The sequence below is a fragment of the Sclerotinia sclerotiorum genome, genomic scaffold, assembly GCF_000146945.2.
Source record: "Sclerotinia sclerotiorum 1980 UF-70 scaffold_20 genomic scaffold, whole genome shotgun sequence".
In the NCBI taxonomy this organism is placed as follows: domain Eukaryota; kingdom Fungi; phylum Ascomycota; class Leotiomycetes; order Helotiales; family Sclerotiniaceae; genus Sclerotinia; species Sclerotinia sclerotiorum.
The window spans coordinates 485,906-508,335 of NW_001820816.1; the positions used below are offsets into that span (position 1 = coordinate 485,906).

Genomic DNA, 22,430 nt, shown 5'->3' on the forward strand with positions numbered 1-22,430 from the left:
TCAAGAGACATCAGATGCAGGATCGTATAAATGACGCAGTTCCAAGACACTAGAGCGAAAGTTGACGAACCCCACATTGAACCTTTCCTATTTTGTTATAGGTGCAAATCAAATTTCCCCTGTCAAACGTCCCTTCTCTTCCAACACGACGAATTCACACCGCTCTCCACTCTACACTCTCTCCCGCTCTTCACTCAATCTTCACCCACACAACATACACATACACGGTTGCAGGGCGATAGAGAGTCAATCCTACTATTACTGGCTGCGTTATGCTCTGGTTGCGGTTGACCTTTGCCACCCTCACACCCTGCCAAGATTTGTCCGCAAAGTTGCGCTTAGGATACAGCGGTCAGCGGCCGTCATTTCCGTTGCATGTAAGATTACCTACCTACTAGAAGAGTAGCCTTCTATTCTTCCAGAAAAGCTAGCGCAAACGTTTATTCTTTTATTCGTACATGGGCTGGCAAGAGCCTCTTGCCAAGGGGCATACATAGTTCGTTGACGGCCACAAAGTCAGCCTCGAGGCCTCTCTCGCGCTCCTAAGTAGTTGTCATGAATCGCGCAAATTGCACCCTGGTCTCGGAATTAATTAATCCAAGGGTGGTTACTTCCGATATTACTATGTTTTATGTTTGGGGCAACTTGTTAATGATGTTGGGGAGCTTTTCGGGTGGTTTGACAATTTATTTGAATCTTTCAGAGCAAGTTGCCTTTCAATAGGTTTAGTATAATTGAATGTTTATTTTATTTGAAAGATCTATCTAATTCAAGATGAGTCATTGGGTTTGGGAATTTTGAAAGTTTTGAAAGTTTTATCTGAGCAGTTTCAGTAACCCAATTGATTTGAATGATTAAACGATTACCGAAAAAAGCTATCGTTCTTGAACATTGTAAGATAAGGCAGCTGATCACTGTCACCCTGTTTCGAGGTTTCGCTGAAGATATGATCACATTGATGATAGGTTGTCCATTCTAGTTAAGTCATTCTGATAGTCCTTCTTGTAGCCGTCCTCCAACTCTTATATGCGTATGCGCTGGTGTCCATTCAATTATCAACATCCAATTGTTGCGTTAAGCTCCTCCCTGGCCATGGAATGTTGCATCAAACTGCTGCAATTTGAGGTTCATTTTGTGCGTCGCAGTCGAGGGTCTCTCCAAGTTACCGCCGTCATGGTGAGCTGGCGAGGCGTATGGAACCGGAGAGTCATTTTCGGCGAGATAGCGTTCAATGCGATTAGCAGAGAAGCCTTTGGCTTCGGTGGGGGAGGTATTGTATGAACGATGGTCTGTAGTGTTGTTTGTGCTAGCGGAAGGAAGAAGATATTAGAGCTGGATACTATGAAAATACAACAAAGCCGTTGGAGAGGTTAAGGTGAAGCGCAGAGGGTGCGCCAGGATAAAGGTCAGAAGAAGAGTAGGTCTAATGGTAAGAAAGAAAGAAAGAGATACCAAGCAATGAAATTATAACTCGAAGCCTGGTATAGTCGAGTACGCGAAGCAAGAGGAGGAATTGTCGACTTACTCGGAAGCCACAGAGCCTTGTACGGCAATGTGAGAGCTTTCACTGGTGCTCGACATGATTGCTTTGCGCGTTGAAAGTAGTTAAATGTATTGTACGTGATGTGGTAATAAGGGGGTGTCGATTGTACTGTAAGAGCGTCTGTTGAAAGATAGTCATTGGAAGAAAGGGGTGAGTAAATTTTTTGGAATGTTGGTCTCTTTATATATATGTTGCAGAGTATCCCAAGGGCGTTCGATTTTTTCTTAATGAAAAATCACCGAATTCCGCCAGTTGTTGATCGAAAATAACGGCATTGGTCGTTTTTGCTATCAGTTGTCCCGTAAGTATACAGGGGCATTGTCAGACTATCAGGGATTATTGAGTGATAATGTAATATGATTGGTAGGGGGTTTCTACATTCCTGTCCTACGCATGTAAATGTAACAACCTCAAATACAACAATAGCTTAACGCAAATACAACAATAGCTTAACGCAAATTCAAGGCAATCAGAAGGGTTTTGCGAACCTTTTTGCAAACCACAACATTTGGTGAATAAAGGGCATCATTTTTACTTTTACTTCTTTAAACATAGCCTTTTGCAAACCATTTTGCAAACCACCACATTTGGTGAATGAGCTAAACCAAACGAGGTTGTCTCCCATCTATTAATCTAAAGGGCATCGCTTTTATTTTTACTTCTTTAAACATAGCCTTTTACAGCATCGTAACATGCGATGAAAAGTGCAACTTAAAATCCTGTAGATATTCCGTGACCGGAATCTGCAATTGTTTTTGTTACAGATAGGACTTTATGGTCAATTCATTTCACTTACTTTTTTCCCACGTATATGCTATACCTATTTGTGGTACTTGCAGAGGGCGTAGCTTAGCCTTCTCGCACCTTAGACTACCGTATTACAGTGTCAAGATATAGTACCTAGTACTAGTCTAAGATACGGTGGTCTAACTTATATCTTAGACCGTAATTAATACGGTAGTCTTATTGTTACTTTAATTGATCAGATTTGAGACACATTACGGAGGACGGCTCGAAAAGAGATGTGGTTACAGGGCCTTATACAACTATATAGGGTATTAGCATTATAAAAAGATTTATAGTTTTACACCCTGACCATCTAGCTAGTGTTATTTAATACTTAACGAATTTATAAGAATTAGTATATGATGAGTTTCACATAACCCTAATCCTAATCGAATAAAATTATAGGGTTTAAATAAACCTTTTAAAGTCTAATTAAGTATTAATTTTTAGGGCTTGATCCGAAAGGTTGAATTACAGTGTATTATAGTGTTAATACCCTGTAAGGCCTTATAGTCGCATCCCTTTTCGAGCCGTCCTCCGTACCAGTGGGTGTACAGACTCATGTTCGCCCCGTGAGGAAGACCTCATCACAATTACAAGTGAATTGACATGATTGGTTTATCTTTCTCAAATATCTTAAATCTGTAGTTTATATTAAATTGGATGTGATTTTGATATTTGAATAATCATATTTTAAAGTTTTAATTGAATTAATAGAAAATTCTATTTTTAATACGTTTTTGAAATCGCTGATTTTTGGTGTTGGCTTTGTGGTTATGCTTCAAGTCGACTGTGACTTTGCGTGGTTTCTATACCCACCCAGATGGCATAAGCAGATCGTGTGTCGGCATAGCCGCTGGTGCAGAATGCACCCGCATATTTTTGTGCTACGTATCAATACACAGAAGTAATCAAATAAGTCGGATTGAGTCGCTCGAGGATCTGACCAATATGGTTCGGCGTATTTCCTTGTCTTACAAAATCAATTTATCTGTGAAGTATACATGAACTACACACGAACTTGAAATAATACCCCACCAGTATCCTGCATGTAGAGAGGACCTCGCATGCACGAGAATTACAACCGTTGGGAACAAATTGCATGCATAGCCATGCATTTCCAGGCAAAAATCTAGGTATAGAAAGCTCCATGTACCGAAGGCGAGATAAAGATGATACCGTGCATCCATTTAATGGCGGTGTGGCTTTGATTACGTATGATTAGGTAGGTACAAGATCATGTATGTTGCTCCTGTCGGCTTACCTGCCAAGGTTTTGAGCCGAAGAGCCTGATTGGTGCTTTAGCACCGTCTTAATGTTACACTACAGATTCATGCGGCTCTTCTTTCTAATGCTGTCCTGGCTACGAGTAATAAGATTTAATGCCAAGTCATCTCACGATTACTATCATGACTCGAAACTGCTGGGGCGAGTGCTTTTACCTCAAATCTAAATCCAATCATTTTATTCCATTCAGCTCAAAGCTTTGCCTTCTTTGCATCTTAACTTTCCTAGGTTCAAATTTCTGTATGAAAGCCTGGTACTTATGGGATATTTTATTTTGAAGGGAGGGAAAAAGAGTTAATCTCCGGTCTTGAACAACACTTCTCGGTTCGCTTGTGACCATCTCAGCCTAAGAACTTCCATCATTAGATGAATATACAGCATCTAACTTAATAATTTAAGATAGCTCTTTTGGCATTGCCCAATTAGTTTCTGCATTGGGCTCGAATAATTTGGAGTAGCAGATTATATGTGGGCCTTCAGTACCTTGAAATAATTCACTGTTTTAGGTGAATTAATATCTAATGAATTGAATATTCAAGATGTTTTTAATGTTCGAAGGTCTCCTATTATCTCACTGCAGTCTGGACTATTGAATTTACCCTCCATCTCCGGCCTTTGGCGAAAAGAGTTGCTCAAGTTAACTCATTTTGGAATAATGATCTCCCCACTTTTCGCAACTCAACTGCGTGCATTAAAGTTTTCATGCAACTTCTAGCTTTGGGTCGATTTCATGATCATTTGAATGCCATCTGAAGTTTTAAAGGATAAATGACATGAGATACAATACGCTCGTTGACGCGATTCTTGTCTAGGCGAGCTCATTTATTAACTACCTACTATATCTTATTTCGCATGCTAGGAGAACACTTTATAAGCTATCAGGGCCTAAATGAAAAGCCATCTAACTATTACATCAAGAAGTATCCTGAAAGTCATAATTCGTCTATGTTCCCGTCCCCTCATGTTGTAACCGACGTCTAGATCCACATCCTAGTGGGTCTAAACTGCATAGACGAGGTGGGGAATAGCCGTGCCCAAGGGAGAAAAAACTATCGGATGAGATAGCACTCGGGTAACTGAGCATCAACTTATTGCTGACCATTCTTGCTCTGCCGTTTGTTCAGTTTCAAGGTCATCTTTTAGGTCTTCTGCAAGTGGTGGTGTGCCGGAGAATTTCTCCTTTAGCGGCGAAGCTATCATCACCTTAGCAGTCGGTTCGCTACACTACCACCCTCTATATTACCCATAATTTTGAGTGAATAATAGCTCACTATAGGGGATTAGGCGAGAGATAAATCTTCATATTACTCATCCAACAACCACTAACCAATCTAATCCAGTCGTCTAATACACCTCAAAGCCCTCAATGCTTTCCATAATCTCCCCACCGACTCTTCAATCATCATACTCCTCATCTTCCAGTCCCAACTTCCTATTAAAAACTCTCTCCACCCTCTTAACCAACCTATCCTCCTCCGCCTCCGTGCTACCCCAAGCCGCTTCACCAGTAACCCTGGATCCTTTACACTGAGATGCTCCTCGAGACCATCCTCCACTACCTTATGAAACCTGGTATAAATCACCTTTGTGAACTTTCGGCTTCGGCTTTTCCCTTTCCATCACCATTTTTAGTTCGTATAACGCGACGTTTGCGATCACGAGAGATGGGGTTTGAGCGAGCGTAAGGCCAATCATCAAAGCAATCGATGTAAAACCCTTTTGGAAGCCATATTCGTAGCTAGTTGACGAAGCTTATGAAGACGGAGGTGGTTTTACAGTCGTCGAGGTTTTCCTGGGCGGTTATTTTGTGGGCTTTTAGTTTGTTTGGGGGCGGGGTTGGTGGATGGACATGTGCAAGTCGTTTATCGTGATCCTTCTTTTCGTCAAGTCGATAGAAGTGTAGTTCGATTGGGTGAGTAGCTTGTGGACGTGTTTGGACATCTTTCGGAATAATCGCGTAGCGATAGTCTGGTCTGAAAACTATGGAACGTCTGTGAAGAGGATACATTTTTATAAATAGAAGAAAATTTGGTGGTTGTGGTAACGTAGTGGTGCAAGATACAGGTTTATTGCAGGGTACAGGGTTCTTCACAAGGTCTTTAGCACTTTACCGAGTCTTTAGTCGGACAGCAAACCCGCTGCGGCTTGGCAAGCTAATTGGACAGTAACTTCAATAATTTGAAACGTTCGCTATATTATATCCTCCCCAGCGGTGTGGAATAATAAGGCTGCAGCAAATATTATGCACATGAGAGTTTAGACATAATGGCGAGCATGAGACCTGCACCTAGACAAGATATCTAATGATTAGATTAATAAATTTTCGCATAGTTTTGCTAAAGATTCTCATGGAAATAGATCCTGATAATCCTAGGATAAGGTTTGCCAAATTGGCTTCGCAAATGTAAAGTCTCTATACTGCGCTGCACAATTCATGCTTGCCGAGCACACACGACAAAATTCTTTCGATATCCATTTCGTGACTGGCTAAACTAACCATGCAGATGCAAAAAGTACCGGATAGGAGCCTTTTGATTGTTTTTCTAGCATTGACGCCTCTACTATGATCAACCCAACACATCGGACAGTTGAACCATAGCCAGGCATCTACAATGTCAAACTTATTGTAAGATATTGTCGTACTGATAGCCGAACATATGCGACTAGATCTTGATACCTATCCGAGTAAAGTTTTAGTATGAACAATAAACTCATTAAATTAAAATGACCGACGAACGGAAAATAAGCAGCCGGCACCACTTGGGGCGATTTTTGAGCCGATGGACGGGTTCAGCAAGCCTGGCTTGCGAACAATAGCAGAATGAAGAGTTTGCCTTTGTCGACCTTGCAATAAAATGATTCGACAAATCATCATCTGAGGTCTGGAAATACAATATTAGACGTTGGTGGTCGGGGAGAGAGCACTAGGCCACGACCGGAAGATAGATCATTCTTTTCCGGTAATAACTAATAACATGGTCGAACGCACATACTTTCGAGATTAGCAAAAAAAGCCATCTAAGTTGGTCAACACATTCGCCTCGCCAACATAGCATTTTGCTGTCTTCGAGTTTGGGCAAGAGAGTACATATGCTGACATTTCCGAGTTTGGTTGAGCAAAACTCTAGGCGTACCACCCGGCTGCATGGGTCGAGCAAGCGCTGACGGGTAGATCCACCATCGGTAGAACGTGGACGGATAAAAACTCGATTTGACTTTATAAAATTGCACCTTCACACTTTTGTAATGCCCCTCAAAACCAACATCCTCTTATCACTTATCATCACAGTATTTGAAGCAGACAGCTGGATTCTTGGATGTTGGGTGCTATGGGGTAAGTATTACATAAGATTGTATACCCGGTAACGATTGTAAAGAATAATATTATATAATATAAATAAAGCAATAAATCACATTTATTCAAATGATTAAAGGTAATTATAACTTTGATCGGTAATTCACACATACCTCTAGAATCTTTACTCACACAATCAAAATACGAAGGGGGTTTGCAAACCACATTTCGGTGAATGGACTCGTCCCCACCCGTCTCTCCGGCGCTAGACAAAGTTTTGCAGCTTGCATACTTTGTACAGAAGTGTGCATATCCAGGATCAATTACCCACATTTTATTCTAGCTCTGCTTTTCTAAAACAGAGAGTCTGTACCAATTGATTGAAAACCACCCTTTTTATCTTTGCCTCGATTATCCTGCCCCCGAAAGCCAGACAAAGTAGGATCAGTATATTCATCTAGTAGAAATCATGTATAAAAACTGTTATATCCTCGAGATTATTTGCCCACTGCAAACTTTCCCTCCATCATTTTATTATCCTTTCAGCGTCTTCCTTTTCGATTTTCAAAGCGTTCCCGAAACGATCACGTGCTTGTCAATTCTCGCAATATCATATATCCGTTTCCATATTACAACCCCGTCTCGTTCGAAACCATGGCCGGCCGAGTCTCCAATGTTATCCCCAAGGACTCCGATGTCTATTAGTAAGCAAGAACTTTTTTTTATTTTTCTCCATCTCTTACAGGTGTTTGGGAGAATGAACTTTCTCCTCCACCAAGCTAACCTTACCTCCTGTAAACCGCTTTGCGACTTTTTTATTTATCGAGGAAAACAACAAACTTCCATTTACTCTTCTAGCTAGTCCACAACAAGATGGTCTCTCCTTCCGGCCTTTTTTATTTTTGTTTCTAGCCTACCCTAATATCTTTATGCCCTAACTGCTTTCGTTTCTTCACTCCAATATTTATCTCCGCCTTCGCTTTCTGCTACTATCTCCTACCTAATTTCATCAACCTCTCCAAACATTCATTACTTCTATGATCTATTCCTGTCGCATCGCCTCAACGTATTCTGACCGTTATCTCTCCTCGTCTAGCACAAACAATCCCTCATCCCAACCCCTTTCATCCACAAGATCCGCAGAATACCGAATAATTACTGCCTTTCGTATTCAAAGTTACCTCGCCGATCCAGAAACTTCTGTTCCATTTGCAACCATGGCCAATACCACCAGATCCGGTGGTCACAAACAGCTCGGTAAAGTTGCGGTCGCCGGGTATAGGATGGGTACCTTTCTGAAGGAGTTCGATGAGGTTTTTGATGGTAATGCGACCCAGGATAGCGGCGATGGCAATGATGCTTCCAAAGAGAGAAATAGCACTAGCTCTTAAAATTCTTGCCTAGATGGTGAAAGCTTGGATGTTCAAGGGAAGGTGACCACAAGAACTATAAGGCAGAACTCGGATGGAGTAAGGAGATCACTTGATGAATAGATGATTTTATGAGTAACTTTCTCTTCTTTGGCAACAATTATAGTGTATGGGATTGAGTGGTTGGTGGCATGTTCTAGGTGGCGTATGTTGTAGGAGTAAATAATTTCGTCGACAAACACTTCAAAGCTTCTCCTTTTAATTCTCGCTTAATCTTTTGCGAAACGTCTATTATTGAACAGGTTCGAGCCTTCTCAACTAGTTGTACATCATATAACAGTTATGGAATAAGTGATACTCATAGAACGGTGAGACTAAATATCGCCATAAGCCAATGTTGCATTATTGATTATTGCCGATTGGCGCATGTAAGCTAGTGTTGCTGCAGCCAACATGAGAGTGGGGCGTGCCACATCAGGTAGATAGATGCAATAACGCAGAACGAAAATCCTCAATAATGCATGCAACACGAAACGCACATAAAATCTTCCAAAAACACTTTGATGGAGATGGAAAAAACCCATGGTTCATTATGCGATTGTTGCATTGAAATTCTCCAAACCCAATCGCTTTGTACTGCTCAGTATATCAAAGGGGTTTGTTGGTGATTCAACTATTCCTTTTAATCTTACTGAGATGTATTGATGAGACTCTTCAACTTCATATCGCAAGCAATAAAATGTAGGTATGTAAACTATTCTTGGGAATTGGTTCGAGTAAGGAAGGGTACAGGCTCATGGTGTCAGGTGGTCATGACTTTCGCGTTATTTTCAAAGCTGACCGAAAACTTTCCAGATTCTGCAATTCATAAGAATTATCAAATGAGGACGTGACGATACTGAAGTTTCCCGAAACGGCCATCGAATATAGGGTCCTAGCGAGTCAAAGTAAAATTCCAAGATCTCCACAAAAGGATAAAAACAATCCATTGCCGCCAGTAGTAACGTCGTAGGTATCTAGTTATTTCCTCTTCGAGTGGGTCCCCAAATGATATGCCTGCAGTCATACAGGGGGGGACGAACAAGGGTTACCATATGAGACCCGCGAAGCGCGAATCCCGAACGTATGAAAGCCACTTCCCGGCCGTTCGCACATGCATAGAAGATCAGCCACGCGAGGATCATTTCTGAGCTTTGAGCGGGCCTAAAATCGGAAGTCGAAGTTATCCGAAAGTGGGTATTCCTTTCGAAGTTTAACGCAGATCATGTGATCGCCCCGTATTATCATCCACAAGTTCTCCACCACTAACAAATATATAACCTCACATGCTAAACACAAGGTGGGTACCAGGAACAGAGGCTAGTACGGAAATGGTATACAGCTTATAAATAAATGGGTTCTCATACCCTTAGAGATATGATTTAATATAGTGGATAACGTAATTTATCACCGAGTGGGCCATATCACCGAGTGGGCCACTTTCACCTCAATTCACACTCTTCATATTCAACACGCGTTTTATCAACCATTTATTATGCAATCTACAAATAAAGAAGCACGTTTACTCTTAGCTATCGAAGCTTTTCAAAAAGATAAAAAACTAAGCATTCGGAAGGCTGCTCAACTATATAATATACCTCGCACAACGATCAGCTACAGAATGGATGGTTTAACTCCATGTACAGAAACTCGAGCGAATTGCTATAAGATTACACAATTGGAAGAGAAAGTGATTGTTGAATACATACTTGATATGGATCGAAGAGGATTTCCACCTAAAATCAAGGGTGTAGAAGATATGGCGAATTATATTCTTGAATCAAGAAATGCGAAGAAAGTTGGAAAGCTCTGGGCTCATCGATTCGTAAAGCGTCATACAGAATTAAAGACGCGTTTTAGTCGTGTTTATGATTTTCAAAGAGCTCTCTGCGAAGACCCTAAGCTTCTTGAGGAGTGGTTTCGATTGGTATCGAATATGCGAGCAAAATATGGTATTCTGGATTGCGATTTCTATAATTTCGACGAAACAGGCTTTATGATGGGGATTATAAGTGCTGCAATGGTTGTAACTGATGCTGAACGACGAGGCAGAGGTAAAGCAGTACAACCAGGCAATCGAGAATGGGCTACAGCAATTATATGTGGTAATGGGGAGGGTGAAACTATACCTCCATTTCTGGTAGTTCAAGGACAAATCCATCTTTCCAATTGGTACACCGAAACCGATTTTCCTGCGGATTGGGCTATCAAACCTACTTCCAATGGATGGACGAATAATGAGACAGGATTAGAATGGTTAAAGCATTTCGATAAACATACGATTCATCGAAGAAAGGGCAAATATCGAATGTTAGTATTAGATGGACACGAAAGTCATGAATCAATATCTTTTCAGTCATATTGCAAGGAAAATGATATTATATGTATAAGATTACCACCGCATTCAAGTCATTTAACTCAACCACTTGATGTTGGGTGTTTTAGTGTCCTAAAACGTTCGTATGGTTGTCAAATTGATGGATTTATCAAGGCACATATCAATCATATCTCCAAGATTGAATTCTTTATAGCTTTTAAAGCTGCATATCAAGAATCAATTACAGTTCAGAATATGAAAGCTGGGTTTCGAGGAGCTGGATTAATACCATTTAATCCCGAAGCTGTACTCTCAAAATTAGATATTCGAATTCATACACCTACTCCTCCTTTCGATTTGGATCTTTGGATCTCTCAAACCCCTCACAATCCAACTGAAGCTCTTTCTCAATCAACTTTAGTAAAATCTCGAATATCTCGTCATCAATCAAGCTCTCCTACACCTATATTCAAAACTGTACTAGCTTTAGCTAAAGGCACAGAAAGATTGGCACATGAAAATACACTTTTAAGTGCAGAAAACCGTACACTTCGGAAGGCAAATGAGGCATTAAGCAAACATCGACGTGCAAAAAAAACTCAATTACGGCAAGGAGGAGTACTTACTGGACAAGAAGCTATGGATATATTATCTCAGCAAGAGGTTGATATTCAGATTCAACGCGACGAGCGTCAAAATGGGGGGAATTCTAATGGGGAAGCATCTTCTAGTAGATGCTGTAGTAAGTGTGGAAAGCCAGGTCATAATTCAAGAACTTGTCAAATCAATATAATAGATCCTAGATTATTAGATTCCTAATAGTTTCAATCAATTGATTCAATTGTTGTTGAATAATATGTACTTGAAAGTGTAAATTGAGGTGAAAGTGGCCCACTCGGTGATATGGCCCACTCGGTGATAAATTACGTTATAATAATCCACTTTTCTGATAATCTATACAGGAATGAATTCCCTTATGTTACGATGGTAACAACTGATTAATTAGGAGAGCTTAGGCCTTGTGCAAAAGCGATCAGATTTCATCGAATTAATATGTGATCTGGGCCACTTTGGGACCGTATGCGCACGCACCGTCAGAAAACACGTGACTTGGAGCTTTTGGAGCTTGAGGATCCAAAAGGATCCAAGGGAGCATGAAGATCTATATATTCAGTATGAATTTCTTTATTGTAGAGCTTCGTGCTCAAGATCAATCATTCAGTATACTCTACTATTAGTTACAAATTGCATATCATTATTGTCATTACTTAAGTCCCTATTTGACGCCTAGTTATAAACCTGTAACGATACTGACTGGAGGCAGCGGCTGCCTAAGGTTTCGTCGGGTTGGTAGTTGTGGGTTAAGGCTTTATCACTGGTATTCACTTGGAAGTGAATTCGTTACTAGATCGAGTAGAATGTAGGTAGACTAATTGATAACTAAGTTAAGCACGAAGCTCCTATACTATGAAAATAATGAATGTTTATATACTGGTCCTTTCCAGGAGCCTGGAGGAGCCTATGCTCCTGGAGGCTCCATCACGTGATCCATACTTGTCCGACGTGATGGTGAATCGTGACAGTCACATAATCTTAATTTTTGAAAATTTCAATTGAAAATAAATTAAATTAAATAAATTAAATTATATAAAATAAATGTCACACTCAAGAATACTGGGTAAAGTATCTTGTATTAGAAAATACTAAGCTAAGGTGAAAAGAAGAAGGAAAACAAGAGTAGCGAGTTTTCCTGTGATTAAATACAAACGGGGCATGCCACGTGACCCGGAGGTGTGAGGCGTCACAATAAAGATTGAATATATAAAACTTTAAAATGTTTATTATAAGTTTTGATGTAAAACAAGGGAATGGTTATTATCTGTGTGCAAGTACTGTATATAAATCACATTCGATCCACCTCAATATTATTGAGAAATCAAGCAAATAATATTGCCGGCAGAAAAAGCGGTGACAAAAATAAGGGCAGACACCTCTGTAGGAGTATAGTTAGTGCAGTGGATAGCTTAATCATTATGATAATCCAATTTTCTGTACCCTGACACCCGGGGCATTACGGAGGTTACCCGTAGCTCTGGTGGAAGCTGGAGATGACTTTAAGGTAGAACTTAGCGTGCAACGAAATGTGAAAAGTTGGTGAAGCTCTGCTAGATTTTATTGGAGATAACATAAACGTGATGTAATGTGCCTTTAGTAGTTTCTTCCAAGCGGTGACCAGATAAGGTCATCGAGATGCTTGTATAATGTTGCTATGCCGTATAGAAGCAGCGGATCAGTGATTTACTGATCTGATCGAGGATCAATAAACTCATCATTTTTGAGATTATAACTTGTTCTAACTATAGACTGAGATTTTTACGTGTAATAAGGTTTAGTATGGATAAATAATTTCATATTAGTATAAATAACTTCAAATTTGATGATTAAGCTATGATTCTTGTATTCTGTACTACTTTCAGATTTCGGAAATTCAACTTCTCTCCCTTTCCCTCCAGTTTTAATAGCTAGATGGTACACAACTGCTTACTAATTAAGATTGAGGAGGGTTGGTCCACCCTTTGTTGTGGTAGGAAGGTTACGTGCTTAAAGCTTATTTATTGCGCTGACAGTAAGCACGAATAATCAACATCAGATCAGCAGCGTCGGTGGGTGGGTACGATTAACTGGTGGGTTAGAAGTTGGGCAATATGCCCAATCTACTCGGAAGATGCGACTGTTACAATACGTGGTACCATTGCTTACTGGGATAATCACTGGTCTTGTTTCATAAAATGTTGATAAAAGCTTATTCCGAGCAGGGAGGCATGGTTTTGAAGGAGATTTTTTCCGATGGATCAATAGTTTGGTAATCAGTTGGTTTACAGTTTGATCACCATTCAATTGACAATTTGACACAACCCTGCCAGCATCTTAAAAAGCCTATCAAATCGATTCATAGAACTCAATACCAAATTAAGCTTAAAAACTTATTAAAACTCTATAATTTCATTCGAATTAATTTTTCGCATGCTAATCAGTAGACAAATGGTTCAAGTGCTAGATTACAGGCCTCTTGTAGTGCTAAAATTCTGTAAAGCCCTGTAGTAGCACTCATCCTCAAGGCACACTTCAGACTTCAATACCCGCTCCAGTATGAACAACTATTAGGGTGGATATAATTTTGCAATTTCCAAGACGCGATGATGAGAGACAAGACTCGGAAGAAGTATGAGAGAAGAGTTTCCCAAATGCGAGATCAGTATTCATGAAAAGAAAGAAATAAGGGATAGAAAATTAATGTCACGAATCACAATTATCCTAGGATCAGAATCGTCCCAGGATTAATGTCCTGAGGCCTTTAAAGGATCACGTGATGGATAGACTGGATAGCCTAGTCTATCCAGGCTATCCAACAGTATTCGGAAGTATATAGTTAAGATAGTTTCATAGTTTAAGAGCTTCGTGCTCAACTTAGTTATCAATTAGTTTACCTACATTCTATTTGATCTAGTAACGAATTCACTTTCAAGTGAATACCAGTGATAAAGCCTTAACCCATAACTACCAACCGACGAAACCTCAGGCAGCCGCTGCCTCCAGTATAGTATCGTTACAATTAATAACAGCGAAAGTTCCCAAATTCGTTTGTTTATCCTAATATTTAGATAACTATTAATATACTACTATAATAGTAAAATTAATTTTGTAATTGTAATTGTAATAATATAAATGATTGAAAACTCGATTGATTGATACAAAAAGGTAGCCGGACAAATCAAATCCGAGTTAAACGGAAAAAAAAATACTCAAGTAACCAATAAAACATATCTTTAGATCATTGAAAGGCTCTGTCACACTCAAGAATACTGGGTAAAGTATCTTGTATTAGAAAATACTAAGCTAAGGAGAAAAGAAGAAGGAAAACAAGAGTAGAGAGTTTTCCTATGATTAAATACAAACGGGGCATGCCACGTGACCCGGAGGTGTGAGGCGTCACAGGCTCCACCTACAGATCCCACCGCAATCCCACTGTATTGATTGATTGATTAAATTAACGTCTACACTGAGTCTATGACTATCTAAGACGGCTCAATCCCACTGTATGTTACTACGTAAATCTTATCAATGGGGTTACTAAGGGAAGGATGATGATAGGATAACTCTTAAGGGATTCTGGCGCACTGGCGCACTGGCGCACTAAAACTTCTAGAATCGGGCTGACAAGGAAACTCAAAAAAATGGAGCAATTAATTTACTAAGTGTCTTGATGAAGTTCACGATTTGCTCACCGAAGTATTCTAGCGAAAAACAACCACAATGTAAAGGCCCAATTCTTCACGCCCCTTATCTTTCATAAAAGGGTACCTCAGTTGATTATAGATATAATTTAACAATTGGAATAAGTATGTATATTCTGAGTACATATTAGAATTAGTTTAATATTCCTATTATATCAGTATTGTTTTACAATAATTCTTTTATTAGTAGAATAGAGGATTAAATAGATGATAGTAACCCTGAATTAATAGTGATTAGTTTTGTAATACCAGAAAGTCAACTTACAATAAAGATCTTGTCGATGTCAATTTCAAAGTTTGCGATAATGATTTAGAATGTTCTTTAGTCAATAATTGGCATTTGACTTGGAAATTTAAAAAAATGTTGTATTTCAGATTTAATGTCCTTACCCGCTCACCAGAACAACACGATCTACGAAGGAGGGAAGCAATTGAGACAATACCGGCTTGGATTTTTGACATCGGATAGAGCGGGTACATTGGCGATGAGGCGAGCCTTGTCATTCGTGCCTGGGGCGTCTGACATGCAATGGATGTACCAGGATGATAAGGACTCTGGATTTGGGACCGGCGGATAGCTCTTGGAGTTTCCACGAGCTAAAAACCGCGAGCTAAAAACTATGCAGCGCTCAGTCATATCCATCACTGCATGCAGGAAGGATACATACTGCAAGGTCCTTTTTACCACCGACCAATAAGCGGAGAAAGGTTGCAGCTAGTCCAAGCTTGAGCCTAGTTCCGTTATTGGGTAGGTTTTAGGTAAAGAACATACAGTTTCGGGTGTTTAATCAGTTAGCAAAAATGATCTGAAGAAGGCTTTGGCATTTCCAGATATGTTGAATCGGATTTCAGGTGGATTTTGATTCTCAAGAACCTATATATATGGCTTCCTCTTCTTCCTCAATAACACCCATCCTCCGTCTCTCATCTCCCCAAGTCCATTGTCTACTATTTTTTTTCGCTTTCCATCTCAAGTATCTCGAATATACATACTCACCACGCGCAAATACCCTGTGACAGCATCACCATGTCCAGCCAAACTTTCAACATTGCCGTACAAGGTTCTGCCACTTCTGAGTAAGTTTATTCTCTTCATTTGTCTTCTTGAGCCCTCTGCTCTTCCATATCATCCCTCACATTCCATTTTTCTCATCCGTCATCCAGTGCACACTGTCTCTCTTCACTTTGCTTGTATATGCTCCGCTGTCGTATTACTGCTTCCTTTCCCGCTCATTTTCCTCTTTTATTAAATCCGGATCTTTTCTCATTGAACCATCTGTCTTACTTGATGCTCAATTCCCACATCCATCATCTGAACTCACACTCACTCGTCGTTTGCGCTCTTCTTCTTTGATGGCCACTCGTTCCAAGTTTTTTTTTAACCACGCTTCCACCTATACCTTCTCTTTCTCCCATCCTCTTTCTATTTCTCTCTTCGCCACATGCTTCTATGACTCCCGGAATCCTCTCATCATTCCTAACACATGTCATCCATTCTTTCTTTTGTAATGTTTAATCTTCTCTCTGCCTGCTTCCATTTATCAACCGTACTCACATACCCCCTTCACACTCAGTCACAACTACACTTCGGCTTCCACTTCCACTCCTCAAACATCCGCCATCGAACAATCTCGTCTCTCGTCTAACCGCATTCAAACCTTTCTCAAACACCCTCATCACTCAACCACTTATGTATCATCCACCCAAACCTATAATGACCAAGCATCAGTCATACAACACTATACAACAGCTGCTGCCAAAAGCATCCAAAAGTTCGATAATGTTTTTTCTCCCAAGGCTCGCGGCCATTAGCGCTCCTCAAATTGTTTTGGGCTTGGATTATGCATCATGACAGTTACCCAGACCTTCGTCACTCATCCACCAAACCTACAATAATAACTTATCGATCACCCAAAACTATACGATCGCTGCTGCCTGCCGAAAGAACTAGGAGTTCGATAATGCTTTTCTTTAGCACTTGCCAAAAGGTTCCGGGCTTGGGTTATTCGATTACAGATATGACATGAATATAAGGGAGGTGATTTGAACACCCGCGATAAAGGTATTGATTGGAGTTATAGATTGCGGGGCTTACGGAAAAGATGGGGAAAGGAAATTTAAATGGAGTGGGAATATAGGAATGATATATCAAGACCAGATAGACTTATGAAGGAAGCGAAGGAGTTGATGTATTGGATAATAAGATTTCATATATAATGTTGTAATAAATAGGTGATTACTCGAGTAAGGTGCAAATAAAATGTTAGGTGTCAAAACATCAGATGATAACCCCACAAGCGCTATCATTGGTGATGACGTGACGCCCCACTTAGAGTTTTTGGTAGCTTACGTCGCTTAATTCAGCCAGCCCACAAGAAACTAACGCGGTTAACGAATCCTCCTTGCCCACCCTTGTTCTTTCCGGTATTCCTAGGGTACATATGGTCAATTAAAGAAAAAATATCCTTACATCTGAATCGATTATATACTCGCTAATATAATTTCAATTTATCTTTAAAAAATGAATAAAAAAAGGAGTCAGCGGCAAATCTCGAACAAGGAGAACCGGTGAACTTGAAATAAGACCAGGAGTTAAAGTTACCCAGAGTAACTTTGTCACCGGTCGCAGCCAACGCTAACACACACTTGAGTACAGCGTGCGTGAACCCCACCCACACACCCACACTATCTTTCTATTTCATTTTGGCGAAAAATGTAATAAGTAAGAGAGAAGGGGAATGAGGGGTTCTAGGCTATTTTTTGTCCCACCGCCATTTTTCCCAAGAGATGAATTTGTATGACTAGAATAATTTGGTTGATGGTAAAATCAAGGCCGCGAGACAAGAATTAGCTCAAATAGAAACGAACCAAGAGATAAGCAACACCATCTCGAATTAAAAACATTCCTCTACTATAGATATAATCTAATCCGATCTCATATATAGCTAACACATCAAGATAAGCCAAAACCATCCATCAAATTAAACCATCCATCCATCGTTATTCTTCCATAATCAAGAATTTTCATCATAAGTATACCCTAAAACCCCAAATCCACCCTAGGGAAGAAAGAAAGAAAAAAGAATCAAAAATCAAAAAAGGTAGGTAGGTAGATTGTTCTGAAAGAATAAAAATAAAAAAGGTTCGCGTCACACCAGACTAGCCCCTAACTAACTAACTAAGCCTTATCCCAAATTAGCTCCTCCACATTTCGCTTCCTTCCACACGACACCTAACCCACAACGCACGGGCCTTCCACCCGAAGAATCAGAAGAAAAAAAAAAGTACAAAACCCACTAGAAAAGCACACTAATTCAAATCCCCACCCAATCGCTTACGCACCAATCATCCTCAACGTTCCCATTCTAGGCGCCAATTGCGGCACGACCTCTCGAGACGACAATTTCGATCGAGTAATTACCACATCATCTATCAATAACATTCCGTCACTTTCTCCTCTACACTCTGTATAAATCTGCACCTTGGCGTCGGTTTTTCCGATGAGATTTTTGCGTGGCTTGTATACTAGGGTGTTTTTCTTCCATTTGCCTTTCTTTAATGGAGTGGGAACTGAACAGTATGTATCTTTGTTAACGCAGATTTGGAGCCAGCAATCGTGGGATTTGGCGGCTTGGCCCCAGGCGGTTAGGGTGAGGGATTTGGTGGTGGGACAGATGGTGGTGGTTTGTTGGATTAGGGAGAGAAAGTCTTGGGTCATGGTTATTTGGCTGTGGAAGGGGGTTGTTGTTAGCATTGGGTTAGTTTTTTTAAGGAGGTGGAGGTGTGGATGAGAGGTTAAAGAGTAGAAATCAGGGATAATTACAGGTAAGAGTTACCCGAGTGCGCAACGGCTGGATTGTTGATCACGACGTTACTCTTAGCGTTGGCGATACCATCGCTTCGTGGGGCCCAGGGTGCCAAGGCTCCGGATTCAAAACCTTCGTTTGTGATTGTTGCTGCTGGGCACGTGGATGTGGTGCTCGAAGGTGAACTTGATGACGTAAGGGTAGAGAATGATGAGGGTGCTGCTGATGAGCTTGGAAGGATAGAAGAAGCAGCTGAGGATGAGAATGGAGTACTGCTTGGGAGTTGTGGTGTCGTGGAAGCGGCTGAAGATGAGATTGGAGGTTCACTGGACGTCAAGGCTGATGAACTGCTTGGTTGAGCAATGCTGGATATAGTACTGGACTCTTGGACCACAGATGAAGCAACAGATGATGGCTCAACGGAACTCGATGGAAGATTGCTGACTTGACTGCTCGATGGCTCAACACTACTCGAAGCCGGTTGAGAGCTCGAAATAACACCAGAGGAAGCTGGTTGAGCAGAAGAGAACGCCGAGCTGGTAGGTAGAACAGAACTTGGGCCTTGGGAGCTACTTGGACTCAAGGTAGATTCAGCTGATGATACAACACTGCTACTGCTTATGCTAGATGGTTCGGCCGATGAAATGACAGATGAGGTTGGCACTGAGGAGCTGGATGGGATGTTCGAGGAAGTCACGACAATCGAGGAAGTTGCAGCAATTGAGGAAGAACTAGCAGCTTCACTGGATGAAAGTACAGCACTTGAAGTGACTGATTCCGTAGAGCTTGCCGACGCAGATTGAGTAGCAGAAGCAGCAGAGTATGATACAATACTACCAGAAGATTGGGCCAAAGACGAAGTAGCTGGCGATGAACTGATAGCAGAAGAAGATATGATGCGACGGCGGAGTTGATAAGTGACGATTGACGGGGGACCGGCACGACGTGAAAATCTCCTGACTGGTGAAAGTCCTCCACATGATTGAGATGGATTAGCTGGACATGGGAAGTTACAAATACCCTCCGCTTGACCGAAATTATATCCATTGGAACAATAGCAGTGGCCTGGCTCGATACCCATGAAGTCGAATGCGTCACCATCGTTGGCGGTGGAACAAAATAATCCACAGCTCTCGGGTGAATCAATTACTGATGGATCAGTGCTGCCACCAATTGGTGTAGGAGGTGGGGTCAATGGGAAACCATTGTAGGTGGAATCTAAGAAGCAACCGAATTCCGCATATTCGCCAATTGGAATATCGATGATTGGAACTTGTGTTGGTCCAGGGATTGATGATCCTGTGGTGGTAGCACTTGAGCTTTCCGCAGCAGAGCTAGACAAAATAGCACTTGACAAAATAGCACTTGACAAAATAGCACTTGAGGTTATTGCAGCAGATGATGAAACGACAATAGAGGATACAGCAGGAGTGGAAGTTGGTCCGAACGAACTTAACGAACTGCTGGGTGCAGGTGTGGATTCCGAGCTAAAAGCAGAAGATTGGACAGGAAGGGAACTCAAAGTTACTGTTGATTGTGAACCAGATTCAGTAGATGATATAGATCCTGGGGTTGAGGATGACGATACTGGAATCGTGGAACTGATGACGATATAACTTAAGCTTGATGGAAGACCACTTTCGGAGCTTGAAGCAAATGTCGAAGATGCGAATGAAGACTCAGGGACAATTGAGCTACCGGAGGCGGTTGCTGATGCTGACGCCGATGCAGATGCTGATTCGGAGACAGTAGAACTAGCGAAAGTTGACGATGCCTCAGAGACGACCGAGGATGATACCGATGGAATCAAAGAACTCAGAACAACAGAACTCGAAGCTCCAGAGGAAAAGCTCGAGGCACTCGTCTCAACAGCAGAGCTTGATGAAAGAACGGCCGAGCTTGAAATTACTGGCTCGGAAGAGAAGATGCTACTGGTGATGGGAATCGAAGTTGATGACGCCTCAGAAACAGCCGATGATGATACCGGTGGAATCAAAGAGGAGGTTGAAAGAACAGAACTGACAGCTCCGGAAGATAAACTTGAGACACTCGTTTCGATAGCAAAACTTGATGAAACAATGGCCGAGCTAGAAACCACTGTCTCCGAAGAGAAACTGCTACTTGCGGCTGGAATGGATGTCGAAGTTCCGAATTCTGAGCTGAAAATCGATGTGGAAGCCGCCGATGAGAGACTTTCCGTACTGCTGACTTCAGAAACTGAGCTAGGTGCTGCGGATACCGAGGTAGAAAGTGAGGCACTGCTTCCTGAGAAGGAAGATGTCTCAGATGCAATTGAACTTCCAGCAGAAGAAATTGCGGATTGACTACTGGAAATTGAAGGTACACTACTGCTGAGAGTAACTGATTCCGTTGGCACTGCCGATGATGATGGGACCAAAGAACCAGAAGAGGTAGCTACGCTTGAAAAACTGGATTGCTCGGAAAAGGTACTAGAGGCCGGTGTTGATGTTCCCACGGCCGCCGAGGAGGATGCTGGAGCTGTGGATTCAGCATTACTGCTGGTTGGAACAGTTTCCGATGATAAAGTGCTGCTGACCGAAAAATATACCGAGGATACTTGCGATTCCGAAATGCTGAAAGTTGAAAGTACCGATGATGGGAGTGCTGATGATGAGACTACCGATGACGGGAGTACCGATGATGAGAACACCGAGCTCGAAAAAGTTGGCAGCACACTGGCTTCAGATGAGACAGAACCAATGGAAGAGGAAAGGCTTCCAGAACTGATCGCAGTTGAAGTTGAAGCTGGCAACTCGCTACTCGAAACTGATACTGGAATACTGCTACTCACAGCCGGAATCGAAGTCGATTGGCTGGAGAAAATTGGCGCGGTACTTGTTATCGATTCAGATCCCACACTTGATGTAGCAACAGCCGAAGATGTCGCGCTACTAGAAGGTGGCACCGTTGGACAATAACTTGGAGGGACAGTGACAGTGATTGTCACCGGAAGTGGACAGTTTGCCTGACGGGGTATAAGATCCCGATGCTGAGGATAACGACCTTCTAATTTGATGCTTGCACTTGCAACACCAAAGGTGGCGGCCAAGAATAAAGAATCTCTTAACGAACGTGGTGCCATGATTGCTTTGAGCAAAACGAGTGATGCTTAAAGATTGGCGTGGTCGCAGCTCTAGAAGATGGAGGGCTTAAATGCGAAAAGAAGGATAATTAATGATGAGAATGAAGGAGAAGTAAGAAATGGAATAAGGTAGGGAATATTGAAATACTAAATAACTGGATGTGTAGGCAAATACTTGAAGCTACTAAGGGATAGGGGGAAATCCATATGTTCCTCGACAAAATAGCACGGCATAAAAGTTGATTCAGGCCAGCTTGGAGAATATGGCTGAGAACTATCAACCATGATTATGGAAAGAGATTGCGCAAGCTCAAATGGTGACTCGACCATAGAGGGAAAAGAGATATATCGAATCGAATGCAGGAGTTGATGGTAAGACATACAGCAGTAGTCTACAGGTAGGTCTCAAAGATGAACAATTTGAGTAGAAATTTCTTTTTCACATCACGCCACCAATAAAATGATGTTGGAAAATCTTAATAATGTAAGGGCAGGGAGATGAAATTCCTTGCTGCTAAGATGGCTTTCAGCTTATAGTTGCCATGATATGGAATCGGTTTGTCTAAGAGTCTGGACTGCGATCCAATAA

The 22,430-nt window shown here is 41.3% G+C and overlaps 9 protein-coding genes across 9 annotated transcripts; 3 read left to right on the forward strand and 6 right to left on the reverse strand.

Moving 5' to 3' along the window:
- SS1G_11902 (predicted protein) lies at nucleotides 1-495 on the reverse strand (the record flags this gene model as incomplete). The annotated part of the gene is made up of 3 exons (XM_001586823.1): nucleotides 1-87; nucleotides 225-310; nucleotides 396-495. 3 exons carry the CDS (start codon nucleotides 493-495, stop codon nucleotides 1-3), a joined length of 273 nt encoding a protein of 90 aa, XP_001586873.1.
- A 579-nt stretch (nucleotides 496-1,074) lies between these two features.
- SS1G_11903 (predicted protein) lies at nucleotides 1,075-1,581 on the reverse strand (the record flags this gene model as incomplete). The annotated part of the gene is made up of 2 exons (XM_001586824.1): nucleotides 1,075-1,306; nucleotides 1,526-1,581. 2 exons carry the CDS (start codon nucleotides 1,579-1,581, stop codon nucleotides 1,075-1,077), a joined length of 288 nt encoding a protein of 95 aa, XP_001586874.1.
- Nucleotides 1,582-2,254: 673 nt separating this feature from the next.
- SS1G_11904 (predicted protein) lies at nucleotides 2,255-3,207 on the reverse strand (the record flags this gene model as incomplete). The annotated part of the gene is made up of 3 exons (XM_001586825.1): nucleotides 2,255-2,286; nucleotides 2,340-2,413; nucleotides 3,149-3,207. The coding sequence occupies 3 exons, from the start codon at nucleotides 3,205-3,207 to the stop codon at nucleotides 2,255-2,257; spliced, it is 165 nt and encodes a 54-aa protein (XP_001586875.1).
- A 1,804-nt stretch (nucleotides 3,208-5,011) lies between these two features.
- On the reverse strand, nucleotides 5,012-5,624 carry SS1G_11905 (predicted protein; the record flags this gene model as incomplete). The annotated part of the gene is made up of 2 exons (XM_001586826.1): nucleotides 5,012-5,175; nucleotides 5,393-5,624. The coding sequence occupies 2 exons, from the start codon at nucleotides 5,622-5,624 to the stop codon at nucleotides 5,012-5,014; spliced, it is 396 nt and encodes a 131-aa protein (XP_001586876.1).
- A 711-nt stretch (nucleotides 5,625-6,335) lies between these two features.
- On the reverse strand, nucleotides 6,336-7,244 carry SS1G_11906 (predicted protein; the record flags this gene model as incomplete). Its single annotated transcript, XM_001586827.1, has 2 exons — nucleotides 6,336-6,498; nucleotides 7,204-7,244. The coding sequence occupies 2 exons, from the start codon at nucleotides 7,242-7,244 to the stop codon at nucleotides 6,336-6,338; spliced, it is 204 nt and encodes a 67-aa protein (XP_001586877.1).
- An 884-nt stretch (nucleotides 7,245-8,128) lies between these two features.
- SS1G_11907 (predicted protein) lies at nucleotides 8,129-8,302 on the forward strand (the record flags this gene model as incomplete). The annotated part of the gene is made up of 1 exon (XM_001586828.1): nucleotides 8,129-8,302. The coding sequence occupies one exon, from the start codon at nucleotides 8,129-8,131 to the stop codon at nucleotides 8,300-8,302; it is 174 nt and encodes a 57-aa protein (XP_001586878.1).
- Nucleotides 8,303-9,941: 1,639 nt separating this feature from the next.
- Nucleotides 9,942-11,456, forward strand: SS1G_11908 (hypothetical protein; the record flags this gene model as incomplete). Its single annotated transcript, XM_001586829.1, has 1 exon — nucleotides 9,942-11,456. The coding sequence occupies one exon, from the start codon at nucleotides 9,942-9,944 to the stop codon at nucleotides 11,454-11,456; it is 1,515 nt and encodes a 504-aa protein (XP_001586879.1).
- A 4,503-nt stretch (nucleotides 11,457-15,959) lies between these two features.
- On the forward strand, nucleotides 15,960-17,597 carry SS1G_11909 (predicted protein; the record flags this gene model as incomplete). Its single annotated transcript, XM_001586830.1, has 4 exons — nucleotides 15,960-16,009; nucleotides 16,507-16,704; nucleotides 17,301-17,367; nucleotides 17,589-17,597. 4 exons carry the CDS (start codon nucleotides 15,960-15,962, stop codon nucleotides 17,595-17,597), a joined length of 324 nt encoding a protein of 107 aa, XP_001586880.1.
- A 509-nt stretch (nucleotides 17,598-18,106) lies between these two features.
- On the reverse strand, nucleotides 18,107-21,841 carry SS1G_11910 (predicted protein; the record flags this gene model as incomplete). The annotated part of the gene is made up of 5 exons (XM_001586831.1): nucleotides 18,107-18,110; nucleotides 18,271-18,660; nucleotides 18,756-21,237; nucleotides 21,308-21,434; nucleotides 21,551-21,841. The coding sequence occupies 5 exons, from the start codon at nucleotides 21,839-21,841 to the stop codon at nucleotides 18,107-18,109; spliced, it is 3,294 nt and encodes a 1,097-aa protein (XP_001586881.1).
- Nucleotides 21,842-22,430: the final 589 nt, after the last annotated feature.